The sequence below is a fragment of the Oncorhynchus gorbuscha genome, linkage group LG08 (assembly GCF_021184085.1).
Source record: "Oncorhynchus gorbuscha isolate QuinsamMale2020 ecotype Even-year linkage group LG08, OgorEven_v1.0, whole genome shotgun sequence".
Lineage (NCBI taxonomy): Eukaryota > Metazoa > Chordata > Actinopteri > Salmoniformes > Salmonidae > Oncorhynchus > Oncorhynchus gorbuscha.
Window position 1 is genome coordinate 38,826,421 of NC_060180.1, and position 25,771 is coordinate 38,852,191.

General features: G+C 43.3%; 2 protein-coding genes and 1 long non-coding RNA gene across 7 annotated transcripts in view; all 3 read right to left on the bottom strand.

Annotated features, from left to right (window-relative positions):
- LOC124041629 (kin of IRRE-like protein 1) overlaps nt 1-16,532 on the bottom strand; it is a 114,979-nt gene extending 98,447 nt beyond the window's left edge. The window contains exon 1 of one of the 2 annotated variants that reach the window (XM_046359427.1): nt 15,959-16,532. In XM_046359427.1, coding sequence (XP_046215383.1) covers nt 15,959-16,004 — 46 coding nt within the window. In that variant the 5' untranslated portion in view covers nt 16,005-16,532. The remainder of the gene's footprint in view (nt 1-15,958) is intronic. The other variant, XM_046359428.1, reaches the window with a different exon arrangement.
- On the bottom strand, nt 4,034-5,943 carry LOC124041631. The gene is made up of 3 exons (XR_006839970.1): nt 5,705-5,943; nt 5,418-5,471; nt 4,034-4,524 (listed from the first exon to the last, which is right to left on the bottom strand). It is a non-coding gene; the product is annotated as an uncharacterized LOC124041631 (long non-coding RNA).
- A 4,758-nt stretch (nt 16,533-21,290) lies between the features above and the next one.
- The window catches only part of LOC124041632 (cell adhesion molecule 3-like), an 88,134-nt gene continuing 83,653 nt past the window's right edge, over nt 21,291-25,771 (bottom strand). For all 4 annotated transcript variants that reach the window (XM_046359433.1, XM_046359432.1, XM_046359434.1 and 1 more), the window contains one exon: nt 21,291-25,400. In XM_046359433.1, coding sequence (XP_046215389.1) covers nt 25,282-25,400 — 119 coding nt within the window. In that variant the 3' untranslated portion in view covers nt 21,291-25,281. The remainder of the gene's footprint in view (nt 25,401-25,771) is intronic.

Here is a 25,771-nt window from a genome sequence, read left to right on the forward strand (position 1 = left end):
ACTGTACATATCAGAGATGACACGATCCCGACCCTGCAGCTGCAAGTTCATTGCATTCAGATGACTCGTAATGTCACACAGAAAAGCCATTTCACACAGAAACATTTCGTCTCGGAGTTGTGTTGTGTCTTTCCCTTTGCTGTCCAAGAACAGACAAATCTCCTCACGAAGCTCGAAACATCTTTGAAGCACCTTTCCCTGGCTTAGCCATCGCACCTCTGTGTGATAAGGCAAATCACCATGCTCCGTTTCTAACTCCGTCAGAAATGCCTTGAACTGGCGGTGATTCAAACCTTTGGCTCTGATAAAGTTAACTGTGCGCGTGATGATGCTCATTACATGCTCCATTTTCAAGGCTTTACCGCACAACGCTTCCTGGTGTATGATACAATGATAAGCTGTCAGCTCACCTGTCGCGTTTTCCTCTTGCATCTTTTCCCGTATCTTTGCCACCAGTCCGCTCCTGTGTCCACACATCGCAGGTGCTCCGTCGGTTGTCAAACCCACGAGTTTTTCCCAAGGCAGCTCCATCTCATTTACACATCTTGACACCTCTTCATACAAATCATGCCCCGTAGTTGTGCCATGCATAGGACGTAAAGCCAAAAACTCCTCTGTCACGCTTAGGCTGGAGTCCACTCCGCGGATGAAAATTGACAACTGGGCAATGTCAGAAATGTCGGTGCTCTCATCCACAGCCAAGGAATATGCAATGAAATCTTTTCCCTTTTTCACAAGCTGCTCTTTTAGATTGATGGACAACTGGTCTACTCTCTCGGCAATGGTGTTTCTGCTCAGACTCACATTTAAAAAGAGTTGCCTTTTTTCTGGGCAAACTTCACAAACTTTAATCATGCAGTTTTTGATGAAATCCCCCTCCGTAAATGGCCGGGCTGATTTAGCGATCTCTTCTGCCAAAATAAAACTGGCCTTGACAGCAGCCTGGCCTTGTGATTTGGCTTTTTTGAACAGAGCCTGTCGAGATTTGAGGCCTCGTTTTAATTCCTCTGCCTTTTGTAGCCTTTGTTCCATGTCCATATTCTTGTTTTTGTCCGCGTGTTTCGTTTCATAATGTCGTCTCAGATTATACTCTTTCAGTACCGCCACACTTTCTCCACACAGAAGACACACAGGTTTTCCAGCTACCTCCGTGAACAAATACTCCGACTCCCACCTTGTTTGAAACCCCGGTTCTCAGTGTCCACCTTCCGTTTTGCCATTTTTGATGGGTATCTGAAAGTTAATTTTACTGTGATGCTGACAACTGCTGTGCCAATAAATATTGAAATGAAGCAGCCTACTGCTCGGTGTGTCACCGTTGCATTGTGGGAAATGTAGTATTGGTGCGTGTAAAAGATCTGCGGGCTGCCGGCTTGCTGCGGTCTGCGGGCCGGTTCTAATAATAAATCAAGATCATCCCAGGGGCCGTAAAAAACCTTCTCGCGGGCCGGATGTGGCCCGCGGGCCTTGACTCTGACATATGTGCTTTAATGAGTCCGACGAGAAGAATATACTGCTCTCCTGGGAAAAGGCCCAAATCTCCGTCATTTGAAAAGATGAAGGAAAAGAGGAAGCCTACTACTTTGATGACCTACTACTTTGATGACCTACAATTACGATTATCCTACCAACGGGACTGTAATATCTTATGTTTCACTGAGTCGTGGCTGAATGACAACACGGATAACATAGAGCTGGCGGGATTTTCCATGCACCGGCAGAACAGAGAAGCTACGTCTGGTAAGACGAGGGGTGGGGATGTGTGTCTATTTGTCAATAACAGCTGGTACGCAATGTCTAATATTAAATAAGTCTCGAGGTATTGCTAGTCTGAGGGAGAGTACCTTATGATAAGCTGCAGACCACACTATCTACCAAGAGAGTTCTCATCTATATCATTTGTAGCTGTCTATTTACCACCACAGACCGTTGCTGGCACTAAGACCACATTCAACCAACTCTAAAAGGTCATAAGCAAACAAGAAAATGCTCAGTCCTAGTGGCTGGGGAAGCGGCAGTCCTAGTGGCTGGGGACTTTAACGCAGGGACACTTAAATCAGTTTCACCAAGTTTTACCAGGATGTGCAACCAGAGGGGAAAAAACTCTAGACCACCTTTCCTCCACACACAGAGATGCATACAAAGCTCTCCCCGCCCTCCATTTGGCAAATCTAACCATAATTATATCCTCCCGATTCCTGCTTACAAGCTAAAAGTAAAGCAGGAAGTACCAGTGACTCGCTCAATAGAGAAGTGGTCAGATGACACTAATGCTACAGGACTGAGACTGTAATACCTACATGTTTCAAGCAGACCACCATAGTCCCTGTGCCCAAGGAAGCAAAGGTAACCTGCCTAAATTGATTACCTCCCCGTAGCACTCACATCAGTAGCCATGAAGTGCTTTGAAAGACCAGTCATGGCTCACATCAACAGCATCCCCCCAGATACCCTAGACCCACTCCAATTCACATACCACCCCAACAGATCCACAGATGACACAATCTCAATCGTACTCCACACTGCCCTTTCCCACCTGGACAAAAGGAACACCTATGTGAGAATGCTGTTCATTGACTACAGCTCAGCGTTCAACACCATAGTACCCTCAAAGCTCATGACTAAGCTAAGGACCCTGGGACTAAACACCGCCCTCTGCAACTGGAACCTGGACTTCCTGACGGGCCGCCCCCAGGTGGTAAGGGTAGGCAACAACACATCTGCCACGCTGATCCTCAAAACGGGGGCACCTCAGGGGTGTGTACTTAGTCCACTCCTGTACTCCATGTTCACCCACGACTGTGTGGCCAAACACCATCATTAAGTTTGCTGATGACACAACAGTGGTAGGCCTGATCACCAACAAAGATGAGACAGCATACAAGGAGGAGGTCAGAGAACTGGCAGGACATGACAACAACCTCTCCCTCATTGTGAGCAAGACAAACGAGCTGATCGTGGACGACAGGAAAAGGCAGGCCAAACAGGTCCCCGTTAACATCAATGGGGCTGTAGTGGAACGGGTCGAGGGTTTCAAGCTCCTTGGTGTCCACATCACTAACAAACTATCATGGTCCAAACACACCAAGACAGTCAAGAAGAGGGCTCGACAAAACCTTTTCCCCCCTCAAGAGACTAAAAAGATTTTGCATGGCTCCTCAGATTCTCAAAATGTTCTACAGCAGCACCATCGAGAGCATCCTGACCGGTTGCATCACTTGCCTGGTATCGCAACTGCGCGGCATCTTACCATAAGATGCTACAGAGGGTAGTGCATACGGCCCAGTACATCACTAGGGCCAAGCTTCCTGCCATCCAGGACCTATATAATAGGCGGTGTCAGAGGAAAGCCCATAAAATCGTCAGACTCCAGTCACCCAAGTCATAGACTGTTCTCTGCTACCACATGGCAAGCGGCACCAAAAGGTTCCTTAACAGCTTCTACCCCCAAGCCATAAGACTGCTGAGCAAATAATCAAATGGCCACCGGACTATTACATTGATCCCCTCTCCATTTGTTTTGTACACTGCTGCTACTCGCTGTTTATCTATGCAAACGCACTTCACCCCTACCTACACGTACAAATTACCTCAAGTAAACCTGTACCCCCGCACACTGACTCGGTACCCCCTATATATAGCCTCGTTATTTTAGTATAATTTTTTACTGTAGTTTATTTGGTAAATATTTTCATAACTCTTCTTGAACTGCACTGTTGGTTAAGGGCTTGTAAGTAAGCATTTCAGGGCATTTATAAGCATTAGTAGTATATTTTTATTCTACTGTATATAAATTGCCATAACTGTTCCTGCATACTGCTGAGTACACTCACCTAGGTCTCCAGAGCGAATAAACTTTTTCTTGAATACAAGCCATGTCTACTTATTTACTATATATATATATATATATATTTTACATTCTTTGTCATTTAGCAGACTAATCTGTCAATCTACTTACTATTGAAACATGTTTACTTGCCAAAAATGAAAGTTTAAATGATACACCAAGTTTAAATGATACACCAAGTCCATGTTTTGTGCAGTAAGACATTCGCTAGTTTATCCAAATACATTTCATGAATATCACAATTAATTGACCCAGAAGTTGAAGTCAACACTTTTCTGATACAGCTGGAATCATTTACCCACTTGACAGTATACTTATATATGCTGTATGTACAACAACTAGCAATATCTATACCACAATGTAGTTGTGAGCATACTAGGTATTCTATATTATACTACACAAATATGGATGTTGCGTTGCTTGAATGTTCCAGGCAGGTTCCAGAATGCTCTTCAGAGGGTGAACCTTTTCTTGTGTTAAGTAATGGCAGCTGGTTTAGCAGGCTTTGGCGATGTTGGCAGGGATATTGGGTTTGGGGAGCTATAACTCAGGCTCCTTGTAGACAACCGGCAGGTCCTTTCTGCACGCCACAGCCAGGTGGACAAGCCTCTCGTACCCTTTCTTCGCCACCCAATGCGTCGACCTCTTGCAGATTATTTGTTTGTGCTGAAAGTCTCCTGGAAGGACATGCATACAGATCATGAGGATATGTAATCATACAATAAGCCATGTTAATTTGTAAACAAAAAAGGTTACGGTTGACTGGTATGTGTTTTGTTTCACTCAGAGTCAATAATTCAGAAAGATGTGAAAGGTTTGAGGGGGGCTTGACTTGTAGACAATCTAGTTGTGTATTGTTGTGTATGAGCACCTACAGTAGTGTGGGTGAGTAGACAAGCACTTCCAACAATAGAGTGAATAAGCTAGAAGAGAATACTAACAGCCCCTCTCCCCCATGCCAAAGAACTGACTGTTGTAGACAGTTCAGTGTATTGGTGATTTTGTTTTCTCAAGAGGGTATTGTGCTTTTTCATAAATACATTTTGCTGTTCTGGCTTATTTCAAAGTCAGATGATTGAGTTTATTCCAGGCTGAAAGCTTTCATCCAATGAGTCTACAGGCTCTGTACTACCAACGCTGGTGTCAAGGTCAACAGCAGCAGGGTTTGTCTGTAGGACACACTGCAGTCAGTGATTAGCTCACATTTTACTACTTTGTCCCCATCAATACACACTCAAACAAGGTACTATATCCACCCACCCTCCTCAAGTCAATAGATAATGCATACTAACCTTCACGCACACAATGCCCACCCTAACAGACATCAGTCAGTCACGCACAGCATCCCCTCCTAACCAATACCTAATTTTCTCCCATTTAGTTGATTGTTCAAGCAAGGCTTGAAGTCTAAGACTTCATAATACAGAGAGCTACAGTAGGACTCGAGTTGTAGCCTACTTGTAAACACACCATCTATTGCAACAAGACACGGACCATGTTTATGCCTAGCTCCAGTACCTTTGTTTTCTCATCGTGGAAAAATCTTGTCGATTTTAGTAAGGTGACTTACACTAGTTGCTGGTGCTGAGCTTGATGCCTCTGCAGATGTTGATGGGATCGGACTCTAAATAGAACACAGTCACATTAGCCTCTGCGGTAGTTAGCTAGCTAGCTAACGTAACCTAACGAAGCTAACGTTAGCTTGCAAAATTACAAAGCATATCGGCAGATAGCAGCTGGCTAATGACATTGACGTGCTTTGGTATGTCTAACCAGCATATTATGTAATGTAGCTAGCTAGATTTTGTTTTTTAGGTAAACAAATGTAGTTTGACGCTAGCTAACTAGCTACGTTACCTCAGCTTGACTTATTTTCTGCTTCAATGTTGGCTGATCAGATGCCTTCCTCTTTGAACTGAAGGGGGGGGGGAATCTATGGAATAGCATCACTTTTCAACGATCGACGACATGGCAACCCCCATCAGTTGAGACTTTAATTCAGTTTCGAAATCCTCTGGCTGAAAGTGCTGGCTACAAACACAGGCATTTTTATATTTACCATATCAACTGGATACACCTCCGGGGGCGGTACTACATCCGGAAATCACAATGAATTAGGGATATTGTGGTTTGCTTACAACCAGGAAATGTAGCTGGCCCGTTTCTATTGGTGAGCTACAGAAACGCTCGCATTTTCGTGTAGTGAGAATATTCTAAATTGTTATGACACATATGAAATGTTAACATATTAATGGACATATTTCGTGAAATAGAGCCGTTTTACAGCTGCACCATTGAGAGCACGGGTTGCATCACTGCCTGGTATGGTCAACTGCTCAGCCTCCGACCGCAAAGCACTACAGAGGGTAGTGCGTACGGCCCAGTACATCACCGGGGCCAAGCTTCATGCCATCCAGGACCTCTATACCAGGTGGTGTCAGAGTAAGGTCCTAAAAGTGTTGTATTTTAATAAAACTGCATTGTTGGTTGGTCTACACCTATTGTATTCGGTACATGTGACAAATTAGATTTTTCGCCTAGCAGAACTTGGCTAGGTGAAGTGAACATCTGTGCCTCACACTCCATTAAAATACATTTGCTCGAAAAATGAGGGGTGGGGTCAATAATACTGTTGGTCTCTCGACACAGTAGCCAGTATACACTTCCTCAAAATAGATAACTCAAGGAATCTGTCATTAATTCTGATGTTTTACCTAGGTCTTAGTCACAAAATTTTACATTTAACTAATATGATTGGTGCAGTATTTCTCAAGTGAAAAAATGTGCATGAAAATGAGTCATCTCTCTTTGAATGACAACAAACACTTAATTGAAGGATCCCTACTGTTGACCAATCACAGACGAAGGGGCGAGTTTGGCAAACACTGATCTTGTCCCCTATTTGTATCCTTATGCCTCAATCTGGTCTGGTTCTATTGTGTGATGGAAAGCAGTCTGTTTCTCAAATGACACCCTATTCCCTACATAGTGCACTTCTTTTTACCAGGGCCCATATGGCTCTGGTCAAAAGTAATGCCCTATAGAGGGAAGAGGGTGCCATTTGGGACGCAGGGTGTAATTAGTGGACTGGGGATTTGACATGCAAGACCAATCACAAAGCCTGCCCTACACACAAAGACCACCATTTTACAGGAATTAGTCAAAGTATTTCAGGTGTCAAATGACGTGAGCATAATTGAATTGGTTTTCCTCACAGACCACCGAGAGAGAGAGGGAGGGAGAAAGTTAGAAACTACCTACACTTATCACTTGTCATACTTGCTCTACGTTCTCTCTTTTCAGTCCTACACTGTCAAATAAAACATCCCCACGCACATAATCTGCATCCCATATGGCAGCCTATATAGTGCACTACTTTTGACCAAGGCCCATGGGGCTCTGGTCAAAAGTAGTGCACTATATAGGGGATAGGGTGCCATTTCCGACAGAGTCAGTGGAAATTGACACGGTTGTTCTGGAAAAACATTATGCATCATATCAAGGTATCATAAACTCAACCGTTATTAATATTGTTAGCATTATTTACGACTGTTCTGTGTCATTTGTGATTAGGTTTAGATAACAGCATAGTTATACAGTTGCTCATGGCACAGAAGAACCATAGGGCCCTGGTCAAAAGTAATGCACTATGTAGGGAATAGGGTGCTATTTGGGGCGGCCCTAGTGATTAAATTCACCATACTATTCTGGTGACCCTGAGCTACTTCATAAAGCATTGACCAAAACTGCAGTGCAAGGAGGACATGTCCAGTCTCCCTCTATTTTCCTTTCCTCCTGCTGTCACTAAGAGATGAAAGAGTGGTAGATGGAAAAAGACAGACCGAGACAGGGATGGAGAGAGAGAGAGAAAGAGACAGGGATGGAGAGAGAGAGAGAAAGAGACAGGGATGAGAGAGAGAGAGAGAAAGAGACAGGGATGGAGAGAGAGAGAGAAAGAGACAGGGATGGAGAGAGAGAGAGAAAGAGACAGGGATGGAGAGAGAGAGAGAAAGAGACAGGGATGGAGAGAGAGAGAGAAAGAGACAGGGATGGAGAGAGAGAGAGAAAGAGACAGGGATGGAGAGAGAGAGAGAAAGAGACAGGGATGGAGAGAGAGAGAGAAAGAGACAGGGATGGAGAGAGAGAGAGAAAGAGACAGGAATGGAGAGAGCGAGAGAGAAAGAGACAGGAATGGAGAGAGAGCGAGAGAGAAAGAGACAGGAATGGAGAGAGAGCAAGAGAGAGACAGGGATGGAGAGAGAGAGAAAGAGAGAGACAGGGATGGAGAGAGAGAGAAAAAGAGACATGCATAGAGAGAGAGAGGAAGAGACAGGGATGGAGAGAGAGAGGAAGACATGCATAGAGAGAGAGAGGAAGACATGCATAGAGAGAGAGAGAGGAAGAGACATGCATAGAGAGAGAGAGGAAGAGACAGGGATGGAGAGAGGAAGAGACATGCATAGAGAGAGAGAGAGAGGGAGAGACAGGGATGGAGAGAGAGGAAGAGACATGCATCGAGAGAGGAAGAGACATGCATAGAGAGAGAGAGGAAGAGACAGGGATGGAGAGAGAGAGGAAGAGACATGCATAGAGAGAGAGAGAGGAAGAGACATGCATAGAGAGAGAGAGAGGAAGAGACATGCATAGAGAGAGAGAGAGGAAGAGACATGGATAGAGAGAGAGAGAGAGAGGAAGAGACATGCATAGAGAGAGAGAGAGAGAGGAAGAGACATGCATAGAGAGAGAGAGGAAGAGACATGCATAGAGAGAGAGAGAGGAAGAGACATGCATAGAGAGAGAGAGAGGAAGAGACATGGATAGAGAGAGAGAGAGGAAGAGACATGGATAGAGAGAGAGAGAGGAAGAGACATGGATAGAGAGAGAGAGAGGAAGAGACATGGATAGAGAGAGAGAGAGGAAGAGACATGGATGGAGAGAGAGAGAGGAAGAGACATGGATAGAGAGAGAGAGAGGAAGAGACATGGATGGAGAGAGCGAGAGGAAGAGACATGGATGGAGAGAGAGAGGAAGAGACATGGATGGAGAGAGAGAGAGGAAGAGACATGGATGGAGAGAGAGAGGAAGAGACATGGATGGAGAGAGAGAGAGGAAGAGACAGGGATGGAGAGAGAGAGAGGAAGAGACATGGATGGAGAGAGAGAGAGGAAGAGACATGGATGAGAGAGAGGAAGAGACATGGATGGAGAGAGAGAGAGGAAGAGACATGGATGGAGAGAGAGAGGAAGAGACATGGATGGAGAGAGAGAGAGGAAGAGACAGGGATGGAGAGAGAGAGGGAGACAAAATGTAAAAAATATAAAACAATTAGAGTGTCATTTTCCCCAAATTTGAGAGCTGTGGGTTGGCAGCGCACTACATTGCTGCCTGCCATAAGTTGAGGGACAGTGTCTGACAGACCAATCAAATCAAATTTATTTATATCGCCCTTCGTACATCAGCTGATATCTCAAAGTGCTGTACAGAAACCCAGCCTAAAACCCCAAACAGCAAACAATGCAGGTGTAAAAGCACAATCAACCTGCACATGTACTCTACTGTATGCGTATTGTTATTTTTGAATGTATGGTTATTTTGACACTTGGTTATTGTTGTTACTGTTGTCCCGTTGACAATTTTGAATCTAATTTTTATATTGTAAATATCCAAAATAAGCTTTGGCAATATGTACATTGTTACATCATGCCAATAAAGAAAATTGAATTGAGACAGAATGGGGAGAAAGAGAGAGGAAGAGACAGGTATGGGGAGAAAGAGAGAGCGAGAGAGAGAGGAAGAGACAGGGATGGGGAGAAGGAGAGAGAGAGAAAGAGAGGAAGAGACAGGGATGGGGAGAAAGAGAGGAAGAGACCGTGATGGGGAGAAGGAGAGAAAGAGACAGGGATGGGGAGAAAGAGAGGGATGGGGAGAAAGAGAGAGAAAGAGACTAGAGGTCGACCGATTATGATTTTTAAATGCCGATACCGATTATTGGACAAAAAAATGTATTTGTAATAATGACAATCACAACAATACTGAATGAACACTTATTTTAACTTAATATAATACATCAATAAAATCAATTTAGCCTCAAATAAATAATGAAACATGTTCAATTTGGTTTAAATAACGCAAAAACAAAGTGTTGGAGATGAAAGTAAAAGTGCAATATGTGCTATGTAAGAAAGCTAACGTTTAAGTTCCTTGCTCAGAACATGAGAACATATGAAAGCTGGTGGTCCTTTTAACATGAGTCTTCATTATTAGCAGCTAAGAAGTTTTAGGTTGTAGTTATTATTATTATATACCATTTGTATTTCATTAACCTTTGACTATTGGATGTTCTTATAGGCACTTTAGTATTGCCAGTGTAACAGTATAGCTTCCGTACCTCTCCTCGCTCCTACCTGGGCTCGAACCAGGAACACAACGACATCAGCCACCCTCGAAGAGCGTTACCCATGCAGAGCAAGGGGAAAAACTACTCCAAGTCTCAGAGCGAGTGACGTTTGAAACGCTATTAGCGCGCACCCCGCGAACGAGCTAGCCATTTCACATCACATCGTTACACCAGCATAATCTTGGGAGTTGATAAGCTTGAAGTCATAAACAGCAGAGTTGCTGGCAAAACGCACGAAAGTGCTGTTTGAATGAATGCTTATGAGCCTGCCGGTGCCCACCATCGCTCAGTCAGACTGCTCTATCAAATCATAGACTTAATTATAACATAATAACACACAGAAATACGAGCCTTAGGTCATTAATATGGTCGAATCCGGAAACTATCATCTCGAAAACAAAACATTTATTCTTTCAGTGAAATACGGAACCGTTCCGTATTTTATCTAACGGGTGTCATCCCGTTAGACCCCTCCTGTCTCAGCCTCCAGTATTTATGCTGCAGTAGTTTATGTGTCGGGGGGCTAGGGTCAGTTTGTTTATCTGAGTACTTCTCCTGTCCTATTCGGTGTCCTGTGTAAATCTAAGTGTGCGTTCTCTAATTCTCTCCATTTCTCTTTCTTTCTCTCTTCGGAGGACCTGAGCCCTAGAACCATGCCCCAGGACTACCTGACATGATGACTCCTTGCTGTCCCCAGTCCACCTGGCCATGCTGCTGCTCCAGTTTCAACTGGCCTGGGCCCTAGGACCATGTCCCAGGACTACCTGACATGAGGACTCCTTGCTGTCCCCAGTCCACCTGGCCATGCTCCTGCTCCAGTTTCAACTGTTCTGCCTTACTATTATTCAACCATGCTGGTCATTTATGAACATTTGAACATCTTGGCCACGTTCTGTTATAATCTCCACCTGGCACAGCCAGAAGAGGACTGGCCACCCCACATATGCTCTCTCTAATTCTCTCTTTCTTTCTCTCTCTCGGAGGACCTGAGCCCTAGGACCGTGCCCCAGGACTACCTGACATGATGGCTCCTTGCTGTCCCCAGTCCATCTGACTGTGCTGCTGCTCCAGTTTCAACTGTTCTGCCTTATTATTATTTGACCATGCTGGTCATTTATGAACATTTGAACATCTTGGTCATGTTCTGTTATAATCTCTACCCGGCACAGCCAGAAGAGGACTGGCCACCCCACATAGCCCGGTTCCTCTCTAGGTTTCTTCCTAGGTTTTGGCCTTTCTAGGGAGTTTTTCCTAGCCACCGTGCTTTTACACCTGCATTGTTTGCTGTTTGGGGTTTTAGGCTGGGTTTCTGTACAGCACTTTGAGATATCAGCTGATGTACGAAGGGCTATATAAATAAATTTGATTTGATTTGATTTGATCAGTCTAAATATTCATGTTACATTGCACAACCTTCAATGTTATGTCATAATTACGTAAAATTCTGGTAAATTAGTTCGCAAGGAGCCAGGCTGCCCAAACTGTTGCAAATACCCTGACTCTGCAATGAACGCAAGAGAAGTGACACAATTTCACCTGGTTAATATTGCCTGCTAACCTGGATTTCTTTTAGCTAAAAATGCAGGTTTAAAAATATATACTTGTGTATTGATTTTAAGAAAGGCATTGGTGTTTATGGTTAGGTCCACGTTGGAGCAACGACAGTCCTTTTTCGCAAATGTGCACTGCATCGATTATATGCAACGCAGGACACGCTAGATAAACTAGTAATATCATCAACCATGTGTAGTTATAACTAGTGATTATGATTGATTAAGTTTAATGATAGCTAGCAACTTACCTTGATTTCTTACTGCATTCGCGTAACAGGCGGGCTCCTCGTGAGGCAGGTGGTTAGAGCGTTGGACTAGTTAACTGTAAGTTTGCAAGATAGAATCCCCGAGCTGACAAGATAAAAATCTGTCGTTCTGCCCCTGAACAAGGCCTAGGCCGTCATTGAAAATAAGAATGTGTTCTTAACTGACTTGCCTAGTTAAATAAAGGTTAAATAAAAGGTGTAAAAATAAATAAATATTTATTTTAAAAAATCTGTGTCCAAAATGCCCGATTTCCGATTGATATGAAAACTTGAAATCGGCCCTAATTAAATCGGCCATTCTGATTAATCGGTCGACCTCTAGAAGAGACAGGGATGGGAGACGGGGGTTCAATATTGTTTTGTAGTATTTACTCTTTTGGGTCACTACTTAGATATTCCTATTTTGACAAGGTAAATACTTGGCTAACATTAGTTCACTTGAGAGACCTAACTTAAAATCACTATTTTAAGGTATCAGTGTATAAACTGGTTTTAAAAAACTTGAAAATAATCTATATATTCTTTACCTATATAGCCCTTATTCAAAAGTAGTACACCACATAGGGGACGCACATTACCACACAACACTTACAGCCATTCGAAACCAACCAACCGACACACACACATACACACACAACTCCACACCACAATCAATAAGACATCACTTCACACACTATCACAGTCAGCAAGGAAGGAGTGTTGACTGACTGACTGATATCATCACTGAATAGTAGTGGAATAGGACTGTAAACATTGCAGACTAATTTGTTGGTATAGTATTACATGCCTTCACCATTTTGTTTGTTATGGGTAGGCTATTAATAGTGTAATCATAAATGAATAAAGCTGTATGAATGGCTGAGGTAATAGATGTGTTGCACGATATACGGAACAGGACCGGCGAGTGGTGTACTCTCAGGTGCAGACTAGGCAGGTACGCTGCACACGCACCAGAGGGCGCTCTACTCAACAACCGGCGATTAGCAGATCCAACTGCACCGACAGGAGAGAATGAATGGCCATAATTAAACAGAACCCATGCTCACAGAACCCAGCCTAACGCCAAAATGAATCAAAGCAGTCGTTGGAGCTGCTATTCGAGCGCCATGAAGTTTTGACTGACATTTCCATAGCTACAGAAACGGTGCTGGACACGGTGAACAGGGATACTCGGTCAATGGCAGTGTGGAAAATGTATTTTCTCGGATATCCCCGACCTTGGTGCAACATAGGTCTATTAGCAACACTGTTACATTGCCAGAGGCAAACAACGTCTTGAGAGACTACATGCTGAAAGGGAGAGACATGACTATAGGCTACGCTCACTATAGGCTACGTGTCCATGCCAAACACAGAGAGATCTGGTGACTCATGTTCTAATCGGGCTGGAGCTTTTCAGTTCTAATTGCCCACGTTCATTCAAGAAGGGTGCAATCGCTAACTACCAAGGTAGCTAGTACACAGTGTTGCCCTAGCCTCCAGATATAGTGTCCTTCACCTCCGTCTGTCATGCAAGGTTTTATCCTGTACACAGGAGGCGGAGGCAACACCGTGTGCTAGCTAGCTACCTAGCAAGCTAGCACTGCTAGCCCACGGTGTCGCTAGGTAGTTAGCTAGCACACAGTGTCGCCCCAGCCTCCCGCCTGCTGTGCTAGCGGGAGGTGGGGGTGAGAGGTAGACAGTGTCCTTCGCCCCCCGCCTGCTTCCCACAGTTCCGTTAACAACGGTGAGGGCAGGTGTTTGACCAGGGGTGAGAGTGAGGCGTCCCAGGAAAATAAATAGTGGAAGTGCACTGTGTCAGTAAAACGAGCCTATCACAATTAATACAACATGCCAAAAAAACTATAGGCTATGACACCACTATTTAGCATTACTGCATGTCAGCCGCATGAAAACCTATAGGCTATGACACCACTATTTAACATTACTGCGTGTCAGCCGCATGAAAAACTATAGGCTATGACACCACTATTTAACATTACTGCATGTCAGCCGCATGAAAATCTATAGGCTATGACACCACTATTTAACATTACTGCCTGTCAGCTGCATGAAAACCTATAGGCTATGACACCACTATTTAACATTACTGCATGTCAGCCGCATGAAAAAATAGTGAATTACCTGGAAACCGGTTGGTATTCGCTCCAAATTGCATTGTGGTTTGAGGCCGAGAGCTTGCAGACAAGGCCGGAGATGAGTGGCCGAGAGCTCGCAGACAAGGCTGGAGATGAGTGGCCGAGAGCTCGCAGACAAGGCCGGAGATGAGTGGCCGAGAGCTCGCAGACAAGGCCGGAGATGAGTGGCCGAGAGCTCGCAGACAAGGCCGGAGATGAGTGGCCGAGAGCTCGCAGACAAGGCCGGAGATGAGTGGCCGAGAGCTTGCAGACAAGGCCGGAGATGTGTGACCGAGAGGAGTAGGGAGGGCCCGCAATTTGGGCAGTGCACGTTGAAAATACCAAATAGGCAATTGTTGAGTTGCGATTGTCAGTGAAAATCAGAGAGACCCAGCCAGGCGTATCGCAATATTTAAAAACACAGTTGCGCAAAAACTGTTTGGAAAGCAAATGGCTATTGCTGTAAAGAGATGACAAAGAAAAGGATCCAGAGTGGTACAGCGGTCTAAGGCACTGCATCTCAGTGCTCGAGGCGTCACTACAGACACCCTGGTTCGAATCCAGGCTGTATCACACCCGGCCGTGATTGGGGGTCCCATTGGGCGGGGCACAATTGGCCCAGCGTTGTCCAGGTTTTGCCGGTGTAGGCCGTCAGTGTAAATAAGAAATTGTTCTTAACTGACTTAGTTAAATAAATAAAAAATCTGTATTTTGGTTATCAAAATTCTTAACTTAATTGTATTTGTGTCTCCCCTTCTCGTAGGCCAATTATATAGATCAGACAACATATTTTTATTGATAAGTTTGTCAGTGTCAGCAGAGTAAGCTACCCTGTAATTGTCCGTAGTATTAAAAAAAAAAAGCATGGGGCACTAAGGTTGTCCCATACCAGTAAGAAATGTAATATAATTTCTGACCCACATTCAAAAGCGTCACACAAGCGCTGCGGGTGTTCATGAAGGAACCAATGAGATGCTCGAGGGGGGCGTTCCTGCAGGTGCACGAATGCCGACGTACAGGAACGCCCCGAATTTCGGGGCTGCAATTGCACACTATTGGTTCAATCAATCTCTCTCTGGCACACCATGTGCATTGAGTAGCCTAGTAATATGTGCGTTTTACAGTTTTCCCGCGATATAAGTGCTAAAGCATATTGTTGGGCCATATACATTTAGTTGTGTGAATCATTTTGATTAATGCATGCCAATGGTCAGATCAAACCAATAGCCTACATCCAGTTCAGCTGATCTCTCTCACTCTCTGTGCGCCTGGTAAAGGCTGCGTGAACTCCTAATTGTGGAAATATGAACCGAATGTCACTATTCTGATTTCTCCGTTTCTCATACCATGTTCAGGGAGACCACGAATAATGCCTCCGTTCCCATCATGAACTACTGTCAAATAAAGCTATTCCAGTATAATATTATACATGCAATTTAACAGACGCTTTTACCAAAAGCGACGTACAGTTATGCGTGCATTCATTTGACATATGAGTGGTCCCAGGAATCAAACCCAACACTACCCTGGCTTTACAAGCGCCTTGCTCTCTCTAACAACGGAGCTACAAAGGACAGGATAAAATGAAACACGGCTAAAACATGGAATGTGAAACACACACAATATTCAGTGGCCAAAGAGGTAGGCTATGGAAAGACGGACAAGAAGATAGAATCATAAAAAAATAACTTTTACTATTTTCCTTCTGCTTCCATTGGATAGAAACAGAATGACGTACAAATGCAAGCAGTTGACCAGCGGGCTTCAGTTTTCCTCACCTTTGTTAAAACTGATAGCCAAAGTTATTAACCACAAACTCAGCATGATTCAGCCGAGTGCATTCAAAATCACCTCTTCAAAGTCTGTTCTGCTCTGTAAAGACACCATCAATTCCCTCTAGAAAATCGTTTACTCGCCAGCAACGGGAATAATGTTGTAATCCGTTGATCGTCAATTGCAGCGGTTTTGCTTCGTCTCCGGTTCGCGTGCCCCCTTGGCTTTATCTTATCTTGTGCCACTTATTTCCTATTTCCTTCCATTCGATCTCAGCCTCTTTACTCTGGCTGCGTGTACAGCGCCGATCCGTATTTCCATTCATTAAGAGCGAAATCCTCTTGGTTTTTCTTCTTGCTACCTCTCTACACGGAATCAACAGAGAACGAACCCCCTACTCCAAACATCACAGTGTTTTTACTCTGCAAGCGGGGAATAGCGCTTTTGTAGGAGTTGACTTGGGGAATTGCACACTGTAGCCTGGTCATCAGACTCAGTTATCTTCTTTTCACGAATGTCCTTTCGTGCCATTCAACCAGTTCATGATTATTATTGTCTGCCTGTCATCAGTGATACGTGCAGTGGCTACCCATCATTCAGGGCAGGTGGGGCAGAGTCCTACCTGTTTTGAGTCCCATCTGTTTATCAAAATATATATATATATATATGTATATTGTTGTTGTTTGCTGTTGCCTGTTTTGCATGTTATTTTGGCATTAATGCGTTTCACATATCAGTTTGCAAACAATGTAAAAAACAACAACAACAACATTGAACTAATAAAGCAGCATACAAACATGGTCTCTTTTTTGCTTTCTTGATTAAGGCGGCTCTAAAATGCAGGTGTTTCAGCCTAACTCAGTGGCTTCTGTGGTGGTGGGGCAGCCAGCGGATAATACGGAGCGTAGGAGTTGGTAATGTTCTCTGGTTGCGCCGTGATTGGCTCAGTGTTCTGTCACTCATGAGGACACTACGTCACCGGGAAATCTACAGGGAGAGCTCGAAAATTCAAGCCTCTTGGGTGCTGCCATAGATTTACATTAGAAGTGACAATCCAATAAGACTCAAGGCCATTGGCCACAGATAAAATGATGTCAAATCACGTTATATCTACCATAGCTTTGATTGGACTGATCATGTCAACATCATACTTTCAAAATCGTAGCTAGCACGTTAGACAAGCAGTCATCATCATGGCAAAATCCTTTTCAATCCTAGTCAAATTGAAGAGAAATTATAGATAAAAACGTATCAGTGCTCATCGGCCATTGGACATAAACTTTAAACAAGTAGTTGGAAATCGCTAATTCAACAATGAGTGGTTTGGAAGGAATCAGTGGTAAAACTACAACCATTGCAAAGCAATCACTTGCCTGCTATTCAGTGGAGAGGGTGTGTGGTCCAAGTCTGGGTTGAAGCTTAAAAGGATCAACATTCAACACAATGGGCCAGGAAAGGTTGAATACCTTGGTCATGCTGTCATGACTTCTGCCACATTCAAAACAACTGGATGAACTGTTTTGCTGCCAGAGAAGGCTCCACTGATAGCCAGGTGTAGCAGTGGTAAGGATTCACTCCATGGCGCTGAAATGGAAGCTCTGCTATTGGGACAGCATTATGTAGGGCCTAACAGTTTGTGGGCACCGTTTGTAACCGGTATAGTGCAATGAATGTATTGTTTAGTATTGTGTTGTGTTGTGTAGTGGCTATGCTGGCATGCTTAAAACATATATATATATATATATTTGCCCCACCAAGATGTACATGCTAAGATCGCCACTGCTTCTGCCACGTTGAAAACAACTGGAATCTCAGAACTAGGAAATCTCAGACTTCTGTGAGTTCAAGACAACTGGCAACTCTGAGAAAAACTGAACTCTGACTGGGAAAATAAGTTTTGATCGGTCATCCTCTGGCCTCATTCTAGAGCTCCAATCTGAAGATCACTGATGTCATGATTCAACCTTGTTGTTTTTACTCATTCCCAGTTGTCTTGAAAGCACAATAAATCCAGAGAATGCCAGACTTTGATGACAAAGTTTGATGACAAAATGTGCCCACGAGAAGGACTGCCGTGCCACCTTCTTGTTCAAGTGAGCAAAGCACAACAAAGTGAGTCCAAAAATGTCTTGTATGCTGCTGCATAAATGATGTATTGTGCCAGGGAGATGTATGTACTATAGCTAAGAAAGTGATACTTTATGTTGTGCTGTAGCTGTTAGTAGCCCAAGTTCCTCACCCTAATAATTTTTTCCCTTTCCCCCACATAACTTAGCCTACTGTTCTGACTTGGTGGTGCACATGTAGCCTATAGCCTGTTTTAGAGAAATGTAATCATTGAATATTGTAAGAGCTTTCATTGTCTGCTTATATGCCCCCTTTCTTTATCCTACGGTTCTGACTTGGTCTACAGGGAGAATACGTTAAGGACGGTCTGTGTTTTCAATTCTGTCGCTGTACATTTCAAAAGTGCTGAACAAATAGTTATATTGACTAGCTTGCTAATTAATGTCTTAATCGAAATTACGGATTGCCTTATATCCGCTCGTTGTCCCCTTATGCCATAGTTTGTACATCTCAATTTACAGTAGAAACCACATTTGTCTAATTAAGAAAGTCAGCCAAAGTCAGCTATGTTATAAACAGGGGGTACCGGTACAGAGTAAATGTGCAGTGGCACCGGTTAGTCGAGGTAATTGAGGTAATATATACATCTGGGTAAAGTTATTAAAGTGACATGCATCGATAATAACAGAGAGTAGCAGCAGCGTAAAAGAGGGGGAGGGGAAATGCAAGTAGTCTGGGTAGCCATTTGATTAGCTGTTCAGTAGTCTTATGGCTTGGGGTAGAAGCTGTTTAGAAGACTCTTGGACCTAGACTTGGTGCTCTGGTACCGCTTGCCGTGTGGTAGCAGAGAGAACAGCCTATGACTAGCGTGGCTGGAGTCTTTGACCATTTTTGGGGCCTTCCTCTGACACCGCCTGGTATAGAGGTCCTGGATGGCAGGAAGCTCGGCCCCAGTGATGTAATTTTAGGTATGAAGTCACTCACTCACACATGTAATATTTATCCTGATCATAAAGGACTTTGAATAAGATACTTTATACTAAAGAATTGTGGCACATGTTTGTTTTTTTCAGGACTTGGCTACATTGACTATGCACTTTCAGGTCGTACCTCAGATGCTCCCCCAAACAGGCAGAAAGTGACAGACGAAGGGAGACAGATAGAGAGAGATGGAGGGACAGAGAGAGAAATATAGTGGGAAAGGGAGCGTGAATCACTCGGTGGGTGCTTTAATGAACAATACTGCCCTCTGTTGGTTCCTTTCCTACATGCCATACATACAATTAATTGGCATATGTACTATATGTTGACCCATACCATAGAGAATGATACAAGCCTCTAGTGGCCAAAAGTCCATTTTAGCATGGGAAGAGCCATGGAGGGCTTCCACAATTTTAAAGTAGTCAACTGGGTGGAGATTTTTGCGGGTTGTAGCCTCAATGGCGCTGGCCATGCTGTCACAGACGCTACAACGGCACAGATGTAAAGATGAGTCCTCTATCTATTTCTATGGTCTATTCATACAAAGGCATGTGTAGGTAGGTAGACCCATACATACAATTGCATGTTTACATCATTTAGCAGGTGTTCTTTTTATTCTGACTAGAACCAGTTTGCACTGCTCTGTGAAGGGAGTAGTACACAGCGTTGTACCAGATCTTTAGTTTCTTGGCAACTTCTTCGCATGGAATAGCCTTAATTTCTGAGAACAAGAATAGACTGACGAGTTTCAGAAGAAAGGTCTTTGTTTCTGGCCATTTTGACCCTGTAATCGAACCCACAAATGCTGATGCTCCAGATACTCAACTAGTCTGAAGGCCAGTTTTATTGCTTCATTAATCAGAACAAAAGTTTCCAGCTGTGCTAACATAATTGCAAAATTATTTTCTAATGATCAATTAGCCTTTTAAAATAATAAACGTGGATTAACTAACACAACATGCCATTGGAACACAGGAGTGATGGCTGCTGATAATGTGCCTCTGTACGCTTATGTAGATATTCCATTAAAAAATCTGCCGTTTCCAGCTACAATAATACTTTACAACATTAACAATGTCTACACTGTATTTCTGATCAATTTGATGTTATTTTAATTAATGGACAAAAAATGAGCTTTTCTTTCAAAAACAAGGACATTTCTAAGTGACCCCAAACTCTTGAACGGTAGTGTATAAAAAAATACAAATAATTGTTGACTCAGGGATTGAAACCAACAACCTTTCGTTTACTGGCCCAACACTCTTAACCTCTGGGCTAACTTCCGCCCGTGTAGGTAAAACCATCCATACAAGGCATTAGCATGTGTAGTTGAGCAGCCTATAAATACAAGACATTGGAATGTGTAGTTAGGTAAGCCCTGTTTGTCGGCCATCCTCTGCAGTACCATTCCTCACAGGAAATCGGTCTATAAATAGTTGTTCAGGTGAATATCCATTGTGAAGCAAAGGAGACAGATGGGCCTGTCCCAAATGACACCTTATAGTGAGTGTACTAATTTTGGAGAGAGCCCAATAGGCTCTGGTCAAAAGTAGTGCACTATATAGGGAATAGGGTGTCATTTGGGACACACACATGTACACAATGCAACATCAATTGTGATGATTCTACGAGCTTCCACATACAATTTGAATGCAAAATTATTGTGACTGACAGACACAGCCATTGGTTACACAACAAGTGTGATAAGAGGATAGATAGTAATTATAATGACAAAATGAAGTTAACCCAAATGCATGTTTATTTGAAGTCAACAACTGAATCGGTATAGTAACAAAAAAGCTAATACTGTATGAACGATCAGAACAGCCAACGGAGACAGAACTCAGCATTATGACATCATCACCATAGTGCAGTCCCACCTTGATGACATCATTAGCAATAGTACAAATTAGGTAACATCCATGACAGCACTATTCCCATGTGATATGGATAGTTATTCAAAAGGAAGACTTATCATCCAAAAAGAACGCTAACAAAATAGACTCATTAAAATCATATTTTGTGGAAAATAACACAGATAGTGTCTACGTTCTCAAATGGCACCCTATTTTCTATATAGTGCACTACTTTTGATCAGAGCCCTATGGGAAGGGCTATGAGGCCTGGTCAAAAGTAGTGCAGTACATAGGGAATAGGGTGCCATTTGGGACGCATCCAGTGTCTCCAGAGTCTGTTTGGGTCAATCATTATACACACACACACACACACACACACACACACACACACACACACACACACACACACACACACACACACACACACACACACACACACACACACACACACACACACACACACACACACACAGGCACACACACACAGGCACGCACAAACACACTGTAGTCACAGACTACATGTACCTCATGCACATGTGTGTGTGAGTGTGTATCAGTGTGCTTGTAAAAATAACCAGTAAAGGCAACACTATATACATGAAATTATATAAAAATGGTGGACTGTCGAAACAATAAGATACGCCAAACTACCCTCTAACCTTAAAATATTGAACATCTATTTATAAAAAAAGAAAAAAAAAATTAGCAATTGAATTGAAAGTAATACATTTAAAAGTATGCACACCTTTCTTTGAAAAATAAACATCATTTTTAAATCTATTCTTCAAGATAACATACTACAAAATAAGAAGAGAGAGAGCAGTGGAGAAAGAGCATTCCCCCAACAATGGTGCAGAAAAGAGAGCAGAAAGGTGGACAGGTGATAGGGGTAAGACAGTGTGTTCCAAAGCAAGATAAACAGCTGCTCGTCACTGACACCTGGTGGCAGAAAGCTGTAACTGCACACAAATGCAATGCGTTCCAAAGCGTGGAGTGTTCTAGAATATAATAGATGTCTGCAGACTGGGGAGTAGGGAAAGCCCATATGGCTAGAATGATTCTAATTCTATGGACAAGCCGTCAAACACTTCCATCAGTCGGTTGATCGTCTCATATAGGGGCTTGTCAACAACGGTTTTCATGTTCTCATGTTTGGTCAAAGCTATAGTGTGTTCCACCTTCTTTTCTCATGCAGACATTTCATGCGATCTTCTAGAGCTAGGATAGATATCAGCAAATACAGGTCCAGTTGGAAACATCCAGTAAGTAGGTCTACTATTATCCTTAGTTTCTGTGGAGTAGACAGACATTCCTGGTTCCAACTCCTCATCAGTTGAAAGGTCAAAGGTTACGTACGACTGGGACTACTTAGAAAATGCAACTCACCAAATGGAACCCCCTCTCTTAAGAAAGTGAGCGAGCCAAATGAACACATTGCGAGTGACAGACACCACGCTCCCATTTCGTCTGCAGACATCTCTTTCTCTCCCCAGAGAGGCTGTATACCGTAGCTTATTACGACAGCAGACTCACTAGATTACCTACTCCCATAGAGATCGCATAGAGCTGGATAGAGGGCTCAATTTTGCTGCCGTGCAGTCACAGACGTAGCCATGGTATAGATATTACCTCTGGCTATTCCCATCCACAACAGCCCGGTGGCAAAATGGCAATGGGGGATGAGATAGAAGCAATCCCTGATCATTCCCTAGGTGTACAAAACTACCACAGACGGAATTAACAATTCTATAACAAGAGCAACAGAACGGACCCCTGGTGTCCAGTCCAGACGTCAGGCTGGCGCGCCGGCCGGTCGCATCAGACAATAGCTCGCTGAACGAGCAAATCTAGTAATGCTCTAGCTAGCTATGAAGTTATTTAAATGTGTTTTCTGAGTGTGTGTGTGTGGGAGACTGATAAAGAAAGTGAAGAGAAAGGTCAAAGAGATGGAAGGATGGTCAGAGAGATAGAGAGAGGGGGGGTGCAGATAATTATAGAGAGAGGTAGAGAGGACAGAGAGAGAGGGGGGGGGGGCAGAGAGAGAGAGATAAGGGACAAAGAGAGTGGATAAAGAGAGAGAGAGAGAGATGAAGTTCAGTGTCAGTATGCATGCCTGAAGCAGAGAGAGTGCCCTGCCCACTGAACTGTACCCTGGTTAACTGCTGCCTGCAAGCCTGGCTGGACTCTTTTATTAGATTGCAGGGAATGATGTCATTTTAAAAGGTGCAGTGACTGTATTAGCCACTTACATTAAGTGATGTCATTATAGCATGCGTTTAGTGGCCGGTGGTTGGCCAGAGAGAGCATTCCAGAATGCAGCAGCAGGATAGAAGCGATGTGGTATAATTATATTCATTAGAGCTACTACAGTATCCCTCAGGGATAACAACATAAATAAAGCAAATAGATCATCATAATCACTAATCATAATTAAATCATAACAATATGAACTCCTGGACTGACCAACAGACACTGAAAACTGTTAACACTGACAGTAAGTAAACACCAGAACAAAACAATCAAAACAGAAGGATCCAAACAGAATTGATACAAATATTTGTAGTACTTTTAGGTTTTCATTGCAACACACATTTTCCGAGATATTGATATTTTTCACTCAGCATTAGTAAAAACAGGCAGGCTTTAGATTATATACTGTACGGCAGTTAGTAACAGACAGAGGGAGATGTAGGGTCGGAGGAGGAGATGTAGGGTAGGAGGAGGAGATGTGTAGGGTAGGAGGAGATAAAGAGAGAGAGGAGGAGCGAGAAAGAGAGAGAGGAAATGATAGTGTATTTACAGCACACCAAATGTTTTTTGTTTGTTTTCTGAGTAAAAAGAATGCTATATATATATATATATATACATATATATATATTTATATCGGAATCCCGCACTGTGGCCATACAGGGATGCTGTTTTTGCATGGGGTGTGTTGTGTGGTAGTGTAGGGGTTGAATTGTATTGTATTTTATCCGGGGACCTCTTTTGTGATAGCAAATTCATAATTAGAACACAACTCGAGTTAGAGAAATGTAGCATACGATGACTTTTACTTCGGCAGTGCATGACTGGACCAAACCATTTTTCGGGCCCTGGAAAGCAACATTTTAAAGGCCCACCTCTTGGCATCGGAGAGAAAATATAGACGTTTTCAAGCTAATATCTTGCAATTCTACACATTTCATCATTGGGGCAGAGAGATCTTTGTTGTTCCAGCTTTAAACGTAATGTCCTGCAATTCTACAAACGTTGACATGAGAATTTAGCAGTTTTACAGCTTAAATTACAGTGCATTTATGTACAAATAAAAAATAAACATTTGGGGGGGTCCATATTATTCCATGTACTGTATTACACCCTCTAAACTTATTCCACAGATCCCTTGGCCAAAATGAGTTTCGTCTGTTGTTGTTAGTAATATTCATACTTCGAGAACCCCTGCTGCATTTTATTGTCATGTGTTTAGATTCTGTTTCCTTCATGTTACAATGGACCCTGGTCAAAAGTAGTGCACTATGTAGGGAATAGGGGTTGTATTTGTCTGTTTGTTTTTGTGTGTGTGTGTGTGACAGAGAAAGACGGGAAAGAGAGAGAGGTTATGTACAGCAGTTGTTGTTGATTGATTTTAGACAGATTTCTGAACAGAAGAATGTCATATAGAGTCTGTCCTGGTCTGTCGTAGTCTATGTGGGGAGTGATAGAATAGAGAGAAGACAATAGGGAAAATGAAAGACAGACGAGTGGGAGGAATGGTATGGATAAATGGGTGGGGGACAGTGTTTGGGGTTCAGAAACTGTATTTCAGCATAACATGCTGGAATGTGAATGACATTTTTGCAATAATATGTGGAGTACAATTTTGCATTTGTGTCACTGACAGTTGAATGCTAATGAAACATGTATATGTACTGTATATGCATGTATAAAAAATGTGTTTTTCCTCTTAAATCAAGAAATCGAACATTACTTTGCATTACTATGATCCTGTTACATGTACATGTGCCTGTTGGTATGTTCATGTGAGCATGAACAGGATGTGTATCTCGTAACAGTGTGTCAGTGACACGTAACACGTAGTGTGTGTGTGTGTGTGTGTGTGTGTGTGTGTGTGTGTGTGTGTGTGTGTGTGTGTGTGTGTGTGTGTGTGTGTGTGTGTGTGTGTGTGTGTGTGTGTGTGTGTGTGTGTGTGTGTGTGTGTGTGTGTGTGTGTCAGTGGACATGAGGAAGTCATGTATATAAGTGCAAATAATCGCACTGTTTTCAATGCAGGTGAAGCTTTTCTGTTTTTCCTGTCAGTCTCAGTACTTCACCATTTCCCTGTCTGTCTGTCTGTCCCCTACTCCTCCCCCTCTGGCTGCTGTGAAGAACTGAAGCTTGTGAAGACAAATGGAGGCGTTCCTCTCCCCCCTCCCGACCCCTCCCTAGATGAAGTACTCTTTCTTGTCCTCTGCTCCGGAATGGCCGCCCTCAGCGTTGATGATGGCCGTGTCGGCGTCGGGAGCGTCATCGGAGCCCTTGGCCTCATGGGTAAGATATGTCCCTGTGGATACAGACACAGACAGACCGCAGGGTCAGAGGTTAAATAACAAGTGATGTAAGAGTGGAGAGATGGGCTTGGAGTGGACTGATAACAGCCACAGAATTACACATAGGATCTCTGTAATGATAACACTGGGTTTGGAATCAATGGAAGTAGAGTAGCAGTAGCCTGAAATACAGAGCCGTTTTCCGCTGGCATTCCACTCCTTGTGCTCTGTGTCATATGCCAAACATACATGTCAAACATGTTTGCCATGACAAGGAGTGGCAAGGAGCAGAATGTTAGCACAAACAGACTGGTACCCAGGCTAGAGTAGCAGTGGAGAGGAAAATGAACGATGGAAAAATAGTGAAATAACTACAATGACTACA